Source organism: Colletotrichum costaricense (assembly GCF_030867565.1).
Source record: "Colletotrichum costaricense strain IMI 309622 chromosome Unknown Scaffold_4.1, whole genome shotgun sequence".
Classification (NCBI taxonomy): domain Eukaryota; kingdom Fungi; phylum Ascomycota; class Sordariomycetes; order Glomerellales; family Glomerellaceae; genus Colletotrichum; species Colletotrichum costaricense.
This window is the reverse complement of record NW_026848233.1, coordinates 2,349,888-2,364,833: the sequence shown is the minus strand read 5'-3', so window position 1 is coordinate 2,364,833 and position 14,946 is coordinate 2,349,888. Positions and strand designations below refer to the sequence as shown.

The 14,946-nt window shown below is 51.8% G+C and overlaps 5 protein-coding genes across 5 annotated transcripts; all 5 read left to right on the top strand.

The window, feature by feature from the left end:
• Window positions 1-2,182: 2,182 nt before the first annotated feature.
• On the top strand, window positions 2,183-3,956 carry CCOS01_04836 (DHHC zinc finger domain-containing protein; the record flags this gene model as incomplete). The annotated part of the gene is made up of 4 exons (XM_060453017.1): window positions 2,183-2,276; window positions 2,468-2,761; window positions 2,854-3,263; window positions 3,330-3,956. 4 exons carry the CDS (start codon window positions 2,183-2,185, stop codon window positions 3,954-3,956), a joined length of 1,425 nt encoding a protein of 474 aa, XP_060316975.1.
• A 1,992-nt stretch (window positions 3,957-5,948) lies between these two features.
• CCOS01_04835 (uncharacterized protein) lies at window positions 5,949-6,284 on the top strand (the record flags this gene model as incomplete). The annotated part of the gene is made up of 1 exon (XM_060453016.1): window positions 5,949-6,284. The coding sequence occupies one exon, from the start codon at window positions 5,949-5,951 to the stop codon at window positions 6,282-6,284; it is 336 nt and encodes a 111-aa protein (XP_060316974.1).
• A 2,141-nt stretch (window positions 6,285-8,425) lies between these two features.
• CCOS01_04834 (uncharacterized protein) lies at window positions 8,426-9,975 on the top strand (the record flags this gene model as incomplete). Its single annotated transcript, XM_060453015.1, has 2 exons — window positions 8,426-8,474; window positions 8,570-9,975. The coding sequence occupies 2 exons, from the start codon at window positions 8,426-8,428 to the stop codon at window positions 9,973-9,975; spliced, it is 1,455 nt and encodes a 484-aa protein (XP_060316973.1).
• A 709-nt stretch (window positions 9,976-10,684) lies between these two features.
• On the top strand, window positions 10,685-11,005 carry CCOS01_04833 (uncharacterized protein; the record flags this gene model as incomplete). Its single annotated transcript, XM_060453014.1, has 1 exon — window positions 10,685-11,005. One exon carries the CDS (start codon window positions 10,685-10,687, stop codon window positions 11,003-11,005), a length of 321 nt encoding a protein of 106 aa, XP_060316972.1.
• Window positions 11,006-13,162: 2,157 nt separating this feature from the next.
• On the top strand, window positions 13,163-14,658 carry CCOS01_04832 (CRAL/TRIO domain-containing protein; the record flags this gene model as incomplete). Its single annotated transcript, XM_060453013.1, has 3 exons — window positions 13,163-13,368; window positions 13,483-13,997; window positions 14,051-14,658. The coding sequence occupies 3 exons, from the start codon at window positions 13,163-13,165 to the stop codon at window positions 14,656-14,658; spliced, it is 1,329 nt and encodes a 442-aa protein (XP_060316971.1).
• Window positions 14,659-14,946: the final 288 nt, after the last annotated feature.

Sequence of the window (14,946 nt, the reverse complement as noted above, 5' to 3'; positions counted from 1 at the left end):
CCTAGAAAGGGACATTTGGACAAGTCGTTAGACTACCGTATCGCTGGCCGCTGGAAAATGGCAGTGCGCCATCAACACTTGATGTCTTTCGCGCAAGCTGGAGCCCATACCGCTTAATTACTGGGAGTTCAACAGGTACCTTCTTCTACGTGTCGAATAGAATCCCAAAGAGCTCTTAGTAAGGTGGCTACCTGCCAGGCCCTTGCCTGCTGAGGAGATGGTTCAAGACGTCCCGATACTTGATTTCCTCTTAAGGTGCCAGAGCTCGCCGTAGTGGGTCCCAATCCCTGACACCTCCTTCTGCCATGTAAGGTGAGGTAAGATACCTCGGCCTACCTATGTATCTTCCTTAATATTGACGTGAAAAGAGCTCCGCCAGTAGTTTCATACTCCACCATAACGCTCAGACCGTTCGCCGCCGCCGAAATACCTCAACCATGCCACGGATGACTGCTCAGAAGCATTCAGTGAACAAGGAAATGAGGTGATCTTAGGCGGAACTAGGAAAAATTATCATATATCTAGCACTGAACATTGGGGTCTGGTAAGAGAGGAAGTGGGTGTGAGGTCGCCACGCCGTCATTTTCTCCCAACTTTAAAAGGCTTTTTTGCAAGCAGAAAGGTCGTTTGCCCGGTCCGCACCTCTTTCCTCATCCACGATAAAGAGACTCAAACATCAGAAACGGCAAGTCCATTCCAATTCCTCGTCATTTGGCGCAGGCACCTTGTCTTCACTATTACTTGGGTATCTTAACTATTTTGGTGTGCACTTTCCATTTCCCAGTGGCGTCTTGAATACTAAGGTACGAACCCATAAGTGTGCCATTTTCAGCTTGAGGTGTGGAAGGAGTTCGTGAGAACTTTCGATAAGGTAGATGTTCTCATCGTCCTTTTCCTTCTTTCTTGATTGATCCCAAAGCAAGATAGATGACCCTGGAGACTGCCCCCATAAGGTACGCTTAGAAGTGACCTGACCAGGGCGGATTCGAGCAAGTGAGGCAGGCGAGGTCCTGTTACTGACAAGAAGTCCTACAGATAGACGGCATGTGTCTGAGTTCAGGTTTTCCCGTCACCCTTCGGAAAATTTCAAACGTACCACTGCTGTAGGAGTCGGGAAAGCACTGCCCTCTGCCACTCATCATTTGGCGACCCACCTATCCCAATCTAGGTGGAAGGTGGGACGGCGTGGACGGGAGCGGGTCAAACTCTCCTGGCCAATCACAGCAGCTCGTTTTGACCACCAACGGACCTGCCTTCCTTCAGCTACCTTACTTACCAAGTGAGGTGAAGTACCTACATCGCGTGTAGTCGTCGTGTAATGAGAAGGACCGCGGAGTGAAGGCTCTTTCCACTTCCATTTGGAATCTTCGAGTTGTCCACCCAATCGAGCCAATCACTTGCTGTTCTTCGGAACGAAGGTGGACATCAGATTCTTCAGGAAAGTGCAAGTCCAGTGCCATGCCTTGAGGAAAGACACCTTAACAACCGGACTTGCTGTCGGGCAATAATGAGTCTTGTTTCTGAGGCTTATTGCAAGACTTCGGCTTCCTGCCTCTGCAATAAGCCTGATCCTCTGAGATCACCAGCAGATACCTTCGAAGTTGCACTCACGCATCGTGATTGCTATCATTGCAGGGATTCACAGTGTCCGGTTCCACCCTTTTCGGAGACTTGTGCGGTTTTCGCGTTGAATTAGACAAGAAAATGCCTTCCGCCCTGTCTAGGTAGGTTAGGCATCTTGCTTCCACGGGTCTTGCTTTCCCTGGTCTTGTAAGCTCCAGTTACATTCATCTTGCTCTTGCTCTTCCCAATCCAACCGCCTTCGTTCCTTCCAGTAGTCATCTCTGCCAGTCTGCCAGAGGTACCTAGGAAGGTACCTTATTTTTCTGGTTACAGACGCTTGATGCCGGCATGCTGAAGTATGAGTGGGAGTGGAAAGAACGAAGAATGAAAGGACCTTTGGTAACTATCATTTCAGACCTTAATGCGTCCTTCCTCAAGGCGGGCAAGGTATGTGAAGGGAGTCTGGCAACAAGGGTAAAAGACACGGTTCGCCAGTGATTGCTATTTGTTGCTCATGACGATTCAAGTGTGTTGATAGCTGCTGCAATTCCTGCCATACAGGGAGCACTTCCTTCCTACCGAAGTTTAGTATTCTTTGGGGTACCTTCCGCTCCTCGACATGGCGTTCCTTCCCTCGTTGTCTCTCAACGCCCGTGTCGTCATTGTGGTGCCTCCATGCCTGACGAACCTGCTGGTTCTTGAGAAGGAGGAAGGTACGGGGACTCATGATCAGGCCAGAGAAGGAAGGAAGCCCGCAAAAACTCTCTCGTGGGCGTTCTACTTAATCCCCTTCTCGCCCCGTTCCCCTCTTCTGAACTTCTTCTCTTCTTCGGACCACGAGTAACGTACGTTGATCACCCCCAAAGGACGAGTTTTCGATCAAACTTTGCTGACTTGACTACAGACGAATCTCAAGTGAACTGCCTTCTCGTCTTTTTTTTCGTCTACTCTTTGTCCTTTCATCAGAACCTGCCGCAATCTGCTCTCCGCCGCCGCCATCTGCTCTCTGCCGCCGCCGCCGCCGCCGTCGCCGCAGCCATGGAATCCGTTGTTGAGACGGTTTCCTCCGCCGCCGCCTGGGTTCTTGGCGTGACCCTGGCCATCGCCAACGCCTCGTTCGCGTGGATCTCCTCGTGGATCCCGGTTTTGTTGGTCTTCGACATGGTCGCGACCTCCTGGCTGGTTTGCCATACTTTGGGTTCGTCCGATATCCATCCCATTCCATTATCATCACATCATCTCATTCCATTATGCTCATCACATCTTCTATCCTTTACTAACCTATGTCAGTCATCCACCACCTCATCCCCGCCGCCCGCGACGTTCCCCTTTGGACCCTCCGCCCGCCCTCGGAGCTTGTCACCGCCTACGCCCTCTTGGGTGTTTACGTCTTCGTCCTCTTTCACACAGCTGGCTGCCTGGTGTCCCTCTGGTGGTATTCGTACCGCATTATACGACGAGGGTACCGGATCCCGAGAGGAGCTGTCACCCGCCGAAAGGTGGTTATGCAGACCCTGGCCGACGCCGACGATTCCCGGTACTGGTTCGACCTGGGGTTCCGACCCAACCTCTGCCTTCGCTGCTCCCGTAACGCCGACTTGGAAGGTGGGGAGGGCCCTGGGTCGATACTGGACCGGATGTACCACGGCACGACGAACAAGGGGGTGGACTTGGGGTGCATCGCGCTCTTTGACCACTATGTAAGTTATCCTCCTTCTCCCTCGTGTTGGCAGAGCTCGGCTAATGATTCTGGTCATGTGATCTAGTGTTGGTGGTTATGGTGTCCGGTCTCCTTGGAGACTCAGAAGCCATACCTGCTCTTTATGGGTTGGGTTGTGGTCTTCCACCTTTACTCTTTGGGGATTCTCTGCTTCTCACTGGCTTCCTTTGGAACCAGGTGGTCGCTGTCCCCAGTTGTCGTGGCTGCCGGAGCCCTTCCCTTCGTATTCCTGTGGGTGAAGAAGGCGCCATTCCGGGGTCAATGGGTTAACCAGGGACTTCGGAACCAGACGCACAAAGAGACGACGGCGTATATCCGGAACCTCCCCCAGCAGGCATGGCCGATGGGGATTGCCGGGCCTAACGGCTTGGAGCATGTGACGGTTGGATTTAACCCGTGGGATCTCGGCGCAATGGGAAACCTGCGCGCGGTGCTAGGCGACAGCATCTGGGAGTGGCCTTTCTTCTGGCGTACCCCTCGCAGGGTGCGTGAATTCGGTGCTCACCCCGATTGGGATCTCCCTTTCGGACCTCGGTGGGGCCAGTTCATGGAAGATCGTGCTCTGGTTGTACCAGTTGGGGGTCTACCGGATGGCATTAGCCTCGCTCCTCTCCCTCCCGCCCTCCGCAACGACATTTCGCGGCGCCGACGCATTTGGAGTTCGGAGGATTAGGCTGGCCGGGGGCCGGCGACTTGAGGTCGGTTACTCGCCTCGTCGCGCCCTGGCACACGGTTGGCGGTCGGTTACGCGCCCCTCCGTGACGGCTTGAGGTCGGATTTACTCGCCTCGCCCAGTCTACTCTCGACAATACATGCAGCCTGCCGTGCAAACAGGCACCAATATGTATTACGCCTTCTCAGGACTGATGATCCTGGCAGGCCTCGCCCATCCATTCGAAATTTCGTTTGGACTTGGAGGATGACAACCTCTCTAAAAAACACGGCCGACAATGTCGCACCTTCACGCTGGTGTCGGCTGTCAGTAGTCGGAATTGCGATCGGGCGATCGAAGACGACGAAGCCAACGCGACGGCGGGTCACTGTTCTGTCATTGGAACACAACCTGCCACCCCTGGGTCTCTCAAACTCTCGACAAGTCACACACTCACACTCACACTCACACTCACTCTCACTCTCACTCTCACTCTCAACTTCAACAAACACACATTGTGACTTCGAACTCTTGCCTACCATCAAACATACGCCAGGAATTGTTCACCCCAGGGTTCCTTGCAGTCTCAACACTCTACACTCATCTCATCACTCCGGATCCATTGCACATCTATCATACCATCTGCAATGTGGCTTTGGCACAGGAAGTTTGCACAGCTACCTGCGAGACTGCAATCAACAGAGGCTCATCACCTCGGTAACCAACCTCGGCAATCATCCACACCTTGCCTTGAGGTTCGACCACCACCCTTCGCTCAACAACATTCTCTTTCAACACTGTCTCCACAGACTCTTGACACAACTCATTTCCGACACAATCACGGACATCGGATGATTCATCAGTCGATTGAGACATCAGTTGAGCGACACATCGCTTGAACAACACATCAGTTCAACGGCACATCAGCTGACTGACACATCAGTCAATCAACATGGAGAGCACCTTCGCTTCTCCATCATCAACATCTCTGGACTCCGCTTCAGATCGGCACATGGATGGTTTCTTCCTCATCCACGACTCACTTTGATCCATCTCTGGTCAAGTTTGGTTCTCCATGCACTCGAACCATCTCTCCACATGCTTTCCAAGCAGCAGCAACTCGACCATTTGTCCTCATCCCATTCGTACCAATCGATGACCTTTGGTTGATCCTCCAACATCCTTAAGACGTAACAATCTTGAGACGTAACACTCACACACCACGTCTCTTACCCGAACATTCTCGTTTCTGGGGCAGCAGAAACTCGGCAAACTATTTCGGCAGTTCTCACACTTTTGACTTCAAGCTCTTGGCTCTCTGTTCACTTCATGATTCTTGGGCCACAGATACTCGGCATTTCACTTTCAACCAACTATTTCATCTTCTTTGACTCTGGTCTTGGCAGAGTGTTCCTGAAGCAGCAGGAACACGACACACTTCTCTCATCCACACTCTCGGCTTGCGACTTGGCACTCGCGAACTCAGCCTTCTTCTTTCATCTCGTTTCTGGGGCAGCAGAAACGCGTCACTCCATTTTGACGCACCACTCCATTTCGGGTCATCACTTCATTCCCTTCACTTCGGTTTCCTTTTCTCTCACCCGCACTCTCAGCTCGCGACTTGGCACTCGTGAACTCAACCTTCTTCTCTCATCTTGTTTCTGGGGCAGCAGAAACGCGTCACTCCACTTTGATGCAACACTCCATTCTGGGTCATCACTTCATTTCACTCAGTTCAGTTTCCTTTGGCAGAGGAATTTGACAACTCATTACCTTTCTTCAACTCTTTCAGCAAATCTTATCTTCACTTCGCGTTTCTGGGGCAGCAGAAACCCGACAACTCACTTTATTCAACATCTCTGAATTTCATTTCACTTTCCTCTGGCGGGAGGAATCAACGCTTCACACATCTTTTTCTCTGGCCATTCCTGGCTACTCTTCACGTTTCTGGGGCAGCAGAAACTGGGCACTTCACTCCGATTCGGCAATTTAGACCGGTTCGGCCTTCACTTCATGTTCCTGGTTATCGGAAGCTTGGCACAAACATATCCTTCAACTTCTTTGGCACTTTCTTGCCTTCACCTCACGTTTCTGGGGCAGCAGAAACTTGGCATCTCGTCTTATTCAACAACTTTGAACTTCACTTCACTTTCCTCTGGCGCGAGGAAACCAGTACTTCACACGGCACTTTCTCCATTTCCGGTACTTCACACTTTCACTCGGCATTTCTGGGGCAGCAGAAATGTTCTCTCCTCACTTCGCTCTCTTGGCAACTTGAGCTCGGAACCCAACACATCAATCATCTTGTTTGGACTTCTCTCTTTTCCTTGCTTCCTATTCTTCTTCTGAGACAGCAGAAGCAGACATATGGCTCAACACATCTCATTTTTCACTCCCCGTTCCTCCGGCGACAGGAACCCAACAGACCACACTTTCTCTTCTTTTGCACTCTCCCCATGTGTCTGGGGCAGCAGAAACTCCTCAAGTCACATGACAACGGCCCCTCTGATTCATCTCACTTTCAATGTCACAGGAGCTTGGCACTCCTCGCATATTCAAACCCTTCAAGCAATCTTCTATCTTTCAACTTGCTTTTGAAGCAGCAGAAGCACCACACTTGACCACCCGCCGATCTCTATTCAAAACAGCCAGGCATCTCTCTCATTTCATTCTTGGATCAGCAAGGGTGATACACAACTCGCTCATCCATCTGTTTGGCACTCTTCTCTCGGCTTTTCATCGGCACTTTTGGAGCCGGCTTCATTTGCTGACTCTTGGCGGCTGTCTTCGGGGCCTGCGGCGGACATCCCCCGGCCACCAGGCGGCAAATCGTCAGTCATTCATCATTGTCCACCTTTCTTCTTGATGCGACCTCGCCACTTGGAACCTTCACATCAGAGACGCCTATCGACAAACGGGAAGGGGTCCGGTTGGCGCCGAGCTGAGAAGCGTTCTTCACAGAACATTCCTTCAATGGGCACTTAAATGCTCAACCATTCTTCTCAGCAGATGGATCAATCGCACGCAACTGGGCGATCTGTTTGTCTTTTTCACACACCCGGGGCGTGAATGCTAGGGCGGTGGAAAGATGTGGCCTACCCTTGCTCACCCAAAGGCTTGTACTTTCGTCACGATCTAACGTTGCAGCTGCTGATCAGCACATGTACCAGAACAACAGATCACGCAGCGCTAGCGTCTTGCTAATTCAGTCACTTGGAGCTTGCAGGCTGCGAGCTCAGAGTTGCAGTCGAGCGTTGTAACGGGACGTTGCAAGCCACCACCAATCAACGCCATAGACACCGGTACTTGAACCAGGATCAAGTACGTCACATCTTGATCGACATTCCATGATGGAAATGTACTGATGTTCCGGCACAGGTAACGACGGTCTCATCGCTTTGCGAGCCAACCAGTATTTGGAGGTCTGCTCATGGTATGGTTTGGAATTACTGACCTGTGCTTCAGCTTCTTGAGTCGAAGTCTGGCCGCGCTTGTGGTTGTGTCGAAGCTCCTACTCGGACGACGCGTAAGGGTTCAACAGAGGCACGAAGATACGTTGCCGTGTCGCATATTGATTGGTTACCGAAAGGTATGTCTCGATTCAATCACTCTGTGCTCCAGCTTGACCACTGACCACAAGTCTTCGTCCAGTTCCCAGACAACTACCAAGTCCAGACAGAATGCCGACTTTGAGGGACAAAATAGGGCATTGGTGGAAAGGGATATCTTGATCGGCTTGGGAAAGCTAGAGGATCGTTTCAGTGCAGTGGGATCCGCTACACGGAGGATTATCTAGAAGGCAAGGGGAGAAGGCCAAGGGATGGAGCGCGGAACACCAGGGCATACTTGAGGCGGAAGCCCTTCAGGACACGTGCATTTGGAGGCGATGAGCGATGCCATACATGTTAGAAGCAACGCGTTCAGATCTGTCGTTTGACAAGCAACCTCCGATAGGCGATTGTCAGCGGTCTCTTGAGCTCCTACCTATGATGACTTCGGTGTTTTCGCAGGACCAACGCAGGAATTTAGGTTTTGTTTCCACGCGCACATGTTTTCAAGTGTTGTAGTTCCTCTTTGTTGGAAGTCGATGCCAGGAGCATCTCGCCTACGGATCGCCGAGGTAAAAAAACGTTTAACAAAGAAGACGAACGTTGCAGAAATTCAACTCGGCTGGGATCACAGTCATACCAAGCTTGCAAATTGATCGACAGCATCAGGATGAACGGCTTCGCCACGTACGTCGTGGTGTCTCCTGGTGGTTGAGGCAAAGGAAGCGGCCCCGCTTTGGGGGGAAAAAACGGCAACGCATCGTTGCCCGTCCGGGCCCGGGCGGACAAAGAAGCTATTCAGGTTGTGGTGAGCTTCGCTGTGAATAGCTTCTTTGTTTGTTGTGAACACAGTCAAAATCAAAGGCTTGATCATTCTCGGGTATCGCGTCTGATTTAAACATCTCAAATCTGTAGATAAAGCTGCCCACCTCTGATTCTAAGATGATGGCCGCTCATGAGGGCGAAAAGCTTGTTCCGTGCCAAGTCAATTGTTCGTTTCTCTGCATAACACACTGAACAGATTTTCTCGAGTTAGGATGACCTGCCTTCAATCTCTACCCCCCGAGACTATCTTGCAAATCGCAGCTTGTTCAGACCTCAGTTTCTCATGCCTTCGCCATCTCCGACTCACCTGTCGCGGCCTTGCCGTATATATCGCACCGCTCTTGTACCGCAAAGCTGTTCGGGACCACGCCGTTCTCCTGCGACTGGTGCGGAACGACCAAAGCGATATCATTCTGCGGGTTTTGAAAAGCCAGATCAGGCCAGATTGTGTTGCACCTCAACACTACCTAGATAGCTGCCTCCACGACGCCCTTCTGGGAGGTCACCTCAAGGCTGCCGACGTCCTTTTCGGTAATGGAGCTGAACCTGTCTTTAGTATCGACGTTGCAAATCGCTCAGAGCATCGTGAGACCAGGGATTGGCTTCAAGTCCATGATGCAACGGGACTCGGGTCTCTCGCACTTGCAGCGAGAAGCCGCTATCACATGACGTTCTGGTATAAGGATTTTGAGCCTTACACATCCGAGGAAGAGTTCTGGATCTATAAGAAGAAGGCGATGAAGACTATCTTAGAGAAACTCAGATCCCATTTTGGTCGGGATTCAGATCAGTATGGATTGAAGATATCGGAGGCCCATTATTTGAGAGATGAACACGAGGATGGGAAGAAGGAACCGATGCTTCGACATCCGAAATACGCCAGAGAGCTTGACATGGCCCTCGCCGAGGCTGCAACTGCAGACGGGCACTCTATCGAACTGATGGACTTCCTATTCGGGTGTGGAGCAACTGTCACCTGCGAACTCACACCGCAGCTTGCTGGGCATGCCTGGCACAATGCCCTGAACGAGGAAATTCCGGCTCTTTTCGAGGCCAAAGTGGATCTGCTCCTGCGTCATGGCGTCGACCCGACGAGTGTTTGGACCTGGGAGGGTATGCGGACACCGATACAGTTTTTCCTCCGCAAGTTATACCGGAATTTTCAATACTTTGAGGAACCCGGCGCCTTCACAAATAAGGTCTTTGGTTATATGGAATACCTAGAGTCGCGTGGCTGCCTACGCTGGCCAAGATCCACTCTCAGATCCTTTGTGCTCAGCGTCGGAACTGTTCAGATCAACTGCATCATCGACTATCCTCGTGCGGAGGAGCACGATGATATGAGTACCACTAGTCTTATTGAAGACGCCACAGATGGCAGGCGTGAGCTTGAGCTCATATTTAAAGAGCCGGACCCATCCCTGCTACCACTCCGAGTAGCTCTATCGAACCAAATTGCACTGAAGCACTTCCGGGATCTGGTGATTCTACCGTCGCCCACATTCAGAGAGTGGGTTGATAAGGAGTCAATGTCCAATGCTATTCAAGATCTCGATAGAATGTTCAGGACTTTTTCTGTCTCGTCACCTAGTGTGGAAAGCACCCGTGCTGCAGAGGATCAGCTCAGCGAGAATCATCCTGGACCCGAGGATGAGAGTAGCAGTTAGGCTATGCCCAGTAGTTTATCGATGGAGAATTGGACATTGCGCACTTACCTTTTGAACATGCTGATATGGAAGAGCCACTAGGTACTGCTGGGGCTTAATCACATCCATTTGGTTCTCCTCCTTCCCGAAGATGTGTCAAAAGGGAAATACGTGGCTGGAGATGCCCGAAAGTCTACTTCATCATCACATATGATCTAGGTATCCTTAATCCTAGAATATGCCGCACTGAATCCAACGCTTCTCGAGTTGTTGCCTTCATGACTAGCCCTGCAGCCACTTGAAGTGCTAGAGTGAAAAGAGCAACCCTCCTCGCCTACCACTCCGCCCCTCGTTTCATTGCAGTTACTCAATCAATCTGAGTCGTGAATCTTCATCCGTGTTGACCCCCAAGGTCTTACCTCTCAGGGTTGGAGGTGATCAAGGTTCAATTACAACTCGGTACGCCAAGCAAACTCGGAGATGCAGGCATGTCTTCAGGGCTCGAGCAAGTTCAGAGAGGTTCTCGAGAGGTATGAATCGCCAGCCTCTTTCCATAATGCTGGCTTGGAAACCTGCCAGTCTACCACACACACACACACACACACACGTACATACATACACAAAACACCTTCGTCTGTGAGACAACAGCAACCCATCAAGCACGCATCTCAACACCACATCAGCCATCATACTTCACTCTATCAAAACTACCATTGAGGAAACAGCCAAAATGAAGTTCACCACTATTCTTCTTGCCGTATTGCCTCTCGTTGCCGCCGGCGGAGGCCCAAAGGACCCAGATAGTCTTCCGAGGATACGACTTCCGCTTCACGAACTGCCCGAGTGCTGGCAGGAGTGTTTGCAGCTAGAAAACAACCACTACCCTCCCAATATCAACAATGTTAACGTACACGACTTTTGTGTCGACAACGGCTACCACCTCCGATGGTGGTCTTTCCACACCCTCGCTACATGCACAGCGGGCAAATGCAATAGGGAAGAAGGCTTACAGTCACAGGAGTGGCTGTTCGATCTCTGCAAAATGAACTAGTTCCAAACAGAGACAAAATTGCGTGACGCACATAGGCTGTTCGAACAATTCGCCTTCAAATGACATCGGATAAATACGACAGTATTTCCATGGCCGAGGTTCCAAACACCGATGACCTACAGGAAGCTAGGCTCAATTGGTGTTGAAGGGCCACAAATTACAACAAGATATGTAATAGAGCTCGGCTATCATTGGAAGTTAGAGACAGGAACGACGCTCGCAGTGAAATAAAGGGTGCGAGCTAGCAATGGCCTCAGTGATTATCTAACCGAGGACCGGGTGAAGGGTGATGAGGCTATGGATGATTAAGGTCATCGCGACAGATGGGCATTTGAGGAAGCCCCAGCCTTAGTGCTGGAAGTTATCAATACGTCAACACGCAATATGCAGCTGGCAAGATGGACAAAGATGAGAGGGCAGAATGGAGGCGTTCGAGACTGATTGATATGAGCTTCACTTGTCGAAGGCCTAAACTTAGAAACGTAGCTGCTCCTAGTACAGGCAGCTGGCAGCTGTTGAGAATGCTTTAAGGGCGACTACATCATCACTATAAAATGATAGTTAATGACTATCAAGAAGATGCTCCATGAATCATCGCCTGGACCTCCTGTAATAACAAGACGGCAGGCTCTTGACTCAACTCACGATGGCATATAGCGCTACCCATCGGGTTCATGTCGCCATGAATGCAGCGGCACACTGCACTGGAATCATGCATGAGCTCGTATAGGTATTCCAGAATGGGACTGGGGAGACCCAGAGACCGTGATGACAGGACAGTCGTTCGTTGACTCGTTGTACACATACCCATTTTATGAAGGTGAAGTCCCGAGAATTCTTTGCTTCTGGCTGTCACCATTGGCACCCATCTGTCATAAGAACGGCAAACAGAATGGTACTGGAGCTATTAAATGAGCACCGAGAGAAGAAGAAATCATACAATAAGAGCAGGGGAACGTGAAGCCGTGTTCTCTCGGAAAGGGTCGAGACATAACACACGGCTAGCTGCCTGCAAGACGCTCGAAATACTATCCGCGTATCCTCGGGAAGCCGCTGAGTCAACCCGAGACTTGATCTCAGGAGGTTGCCAGATTAGGCGAAGTGGATTCATCACCGACCCATCTAATTGGTTGAATGGAGACATTGGCAATTTGAATCGCAAGTTTGAACCTCCAGGCGCATGAACATGACCCAGAAGTCACACCTGAGGCGCTATCGACCTAGAATACCCAGAGGGTAATGTATTTGTGCAGCTGACGAGGAGTGAACAAAGGACAACCTTGTGTTCACCGGTAACACGAAAACATGGTGTTTGCTACCTTGCCTTGGTCAATGGTGACCGCAACGGATGTTTGGTTCCTTCAAAGCCGTCATTTGTTTGAAGTTCCGTCTCCACCATGACTCGCAGGCCTTGGCCTGTCACTTTCGTCTCATTGGCTGGCGACACGCCAAAGGATGCGGTGCAGCAACGCGATGAGCACTAAGGACCTAGGCTGGCGGCCCGATGGGGCGCCTGCATGATGCAAGGCAGCGAGAGAGAAATTGTTGAGTGACCTTTGCAGTACTTTCATATTTATGTAGGTAGACGACGGCGGAATCAAGGCCTGTTGTTCAGTCCCGTTGTCCAGTTGATGGTATTCTGAAGGGTCAGAAAATGCAAAAAGTACGAGGTGGAACGCTTTTACCGTATGACGTAAGGCATCCTGGACGTACAGGTAAAAAAGTCCGTCCGGCGTCCGGGATCGTCGGGTTGACGGAGCCGGAGGCGGCGGATGATAAGGTAAGCTGACAGGTGACAAGGATTGGTCACAGGGGTTGGTTGAGAGCGCTGCAATGCACCAGGCACGCCGCACACCAGATTCTCCCGCTCATTCTCCCAGGTCGATTACCACATCAAAGAGAAATGGATTGGCACCCTGGATCCAGATGCGTTATGGATGGGTCCCGCGTGCCCGCCCCATGCCGCTGTCCGCCCGTCATGCCGGGCTGACGCTTTAGACCCTTCCTCCGAGCGACCTCGCACCGTTACGCTGACGAGTAGAAGTTCCTCAAATCAAAAAAAAAGTGCGAATGCAACGAGGACTACGTTCTTTGTAATACATCACTTTTTCCTGTCTGCGAAACGGACACCCGATCACACAGTACTATACACATACAATGACGACCGATACCGCAGCTTCTGACCCCGCGGCCAGGGTCAAGTCCCACGCCTCGACGGTGTCTGATGTTGGGTATCCTCATGGCCACTTGGGTCACCTCAACGAGCACGAGGAGACGCAGCTCGCCGCCTTCAGAACGTTGCTCGAGGAGAAGGGGCTGTATAAGCCAGGCCCGCCAGCTTCCCACGACGACCCTACTCTGCTGTGAGTTATTCAGCAAGATCCTCTTTTTCTGCCGCAGTCACCTACTGCGCCGGAACATCCGGAAGCAGACAGGAATGGCATTTTTTGCTGACTTTTTTCCGCCTTATCTTGCAGCCGATACCTTCGCGCACGAAGATGGGTCCCCGAAGACGCTCTCACGCAGTTCAAGGACACGGAAGCCTGGCGCGCCGCCAACGACATTGACGTTCTCTACCAGACCATCGAGCTCGACGCCTTTGAGCAGTCTCGTCGCCTCTACCCGCAATGGCTTGGCCGCCGTGACCGTCGCGGCATTCCCATCTACCTCTTTGAGGTCCAGAAACTTGATAGCAAGACGGTCGCTACCTATGAGAAGCTGGGCAAGGAATCGACCTTTAGCAAGGCCAAGTTCGATGGCAAGACGCCCGCGGGCATGATGCGCCTATTTGCGCTGTACGAAAACCTCACCCGCTTCACGCAGCCGCTGTCGACGCAGCTCAGGGACCGCGAGCACCGCGATGCTCCCATCACCCTGAGCACCAACATCGTTGATATCTCTGGGGTCAGTTTGAAGCAGTTTTGGAATCTGAAGGGACACATGCAGGCTGCAAGTCAGCTCGCAACGGCTCATTACCCAGAGACTCTCGATCGTAAGCAGACATCCATCGCCGTCATACTCACTGTACTGACAGACCATTACCAGGTATCTTCATCATCGGTGCCCCTGCATTCTTCTCCACAGTCTGGGCCTGGATCAAGCGTTGGTTCGACCCGATCACAGTCTCCAAGATCTTCATCCTCAGCCCCCACGAGGTCCGCCCGACACTCGAGCAGTTCATCGAACCCCGCAACATCCCGAAGCAGTACGGAGGCGAGCTCGAGTTCAAGTTTGGCGATCAGCCAACCGTCGACTCCGCATGGGAGGGAATTGTGGAGTGGGCGCCTGGTCACGACCGCTTCACGTCACGCCCTGCCATCTGGCGCGAGACCGAAGATGGTGCCCGTGTTGAGTGCATTGGTATCGGCAGCGTCAAGGGCGTCGAGCAAAACGAGGTGATTTGCTCTGTACCCAAGACGTGGCCGCCCAAGGCTGAGGTACCTGCTGCTGAGCCGACACCGATTGCCACACCTGCGACTAAGGAAGGGAGCGTGACGGAAGAGGCTGCCGCCAAGACGGAGACCGAAGCGCCTGTCAAGGCCGCCGATGCGCCAGAGGCTGGCATACAGAAGCTTTCCATTGCAGACGATAAGCAGGTCGCGGAGAAACACGTCGAGGGCAGCACGTCGACGCCCCCGTCGGGACTGGCATAGACTAGTGGTAAACGGGCATGACTTCGAGACTGGGGTTTGCATATTTGGTGTGGCAGGGTTGATCTGCTTGGTGACCTGGATATGGTTTGATCTAATACCCCAATGGTGATGGAGTAGGTCTGGCAGGGCAAGGCAACATTGGCTGGAGTTACATCTTTATCGATTCATTTCGGGCATCTATTTAATAATAAAGCATTTGGTATCACGACGTTGTACCGTCCCATCTACCCAACGACCCTTAGGAAAACGCAACGAAGGTGGATCTAGGTTTGGGTCATCCCGTCTCTC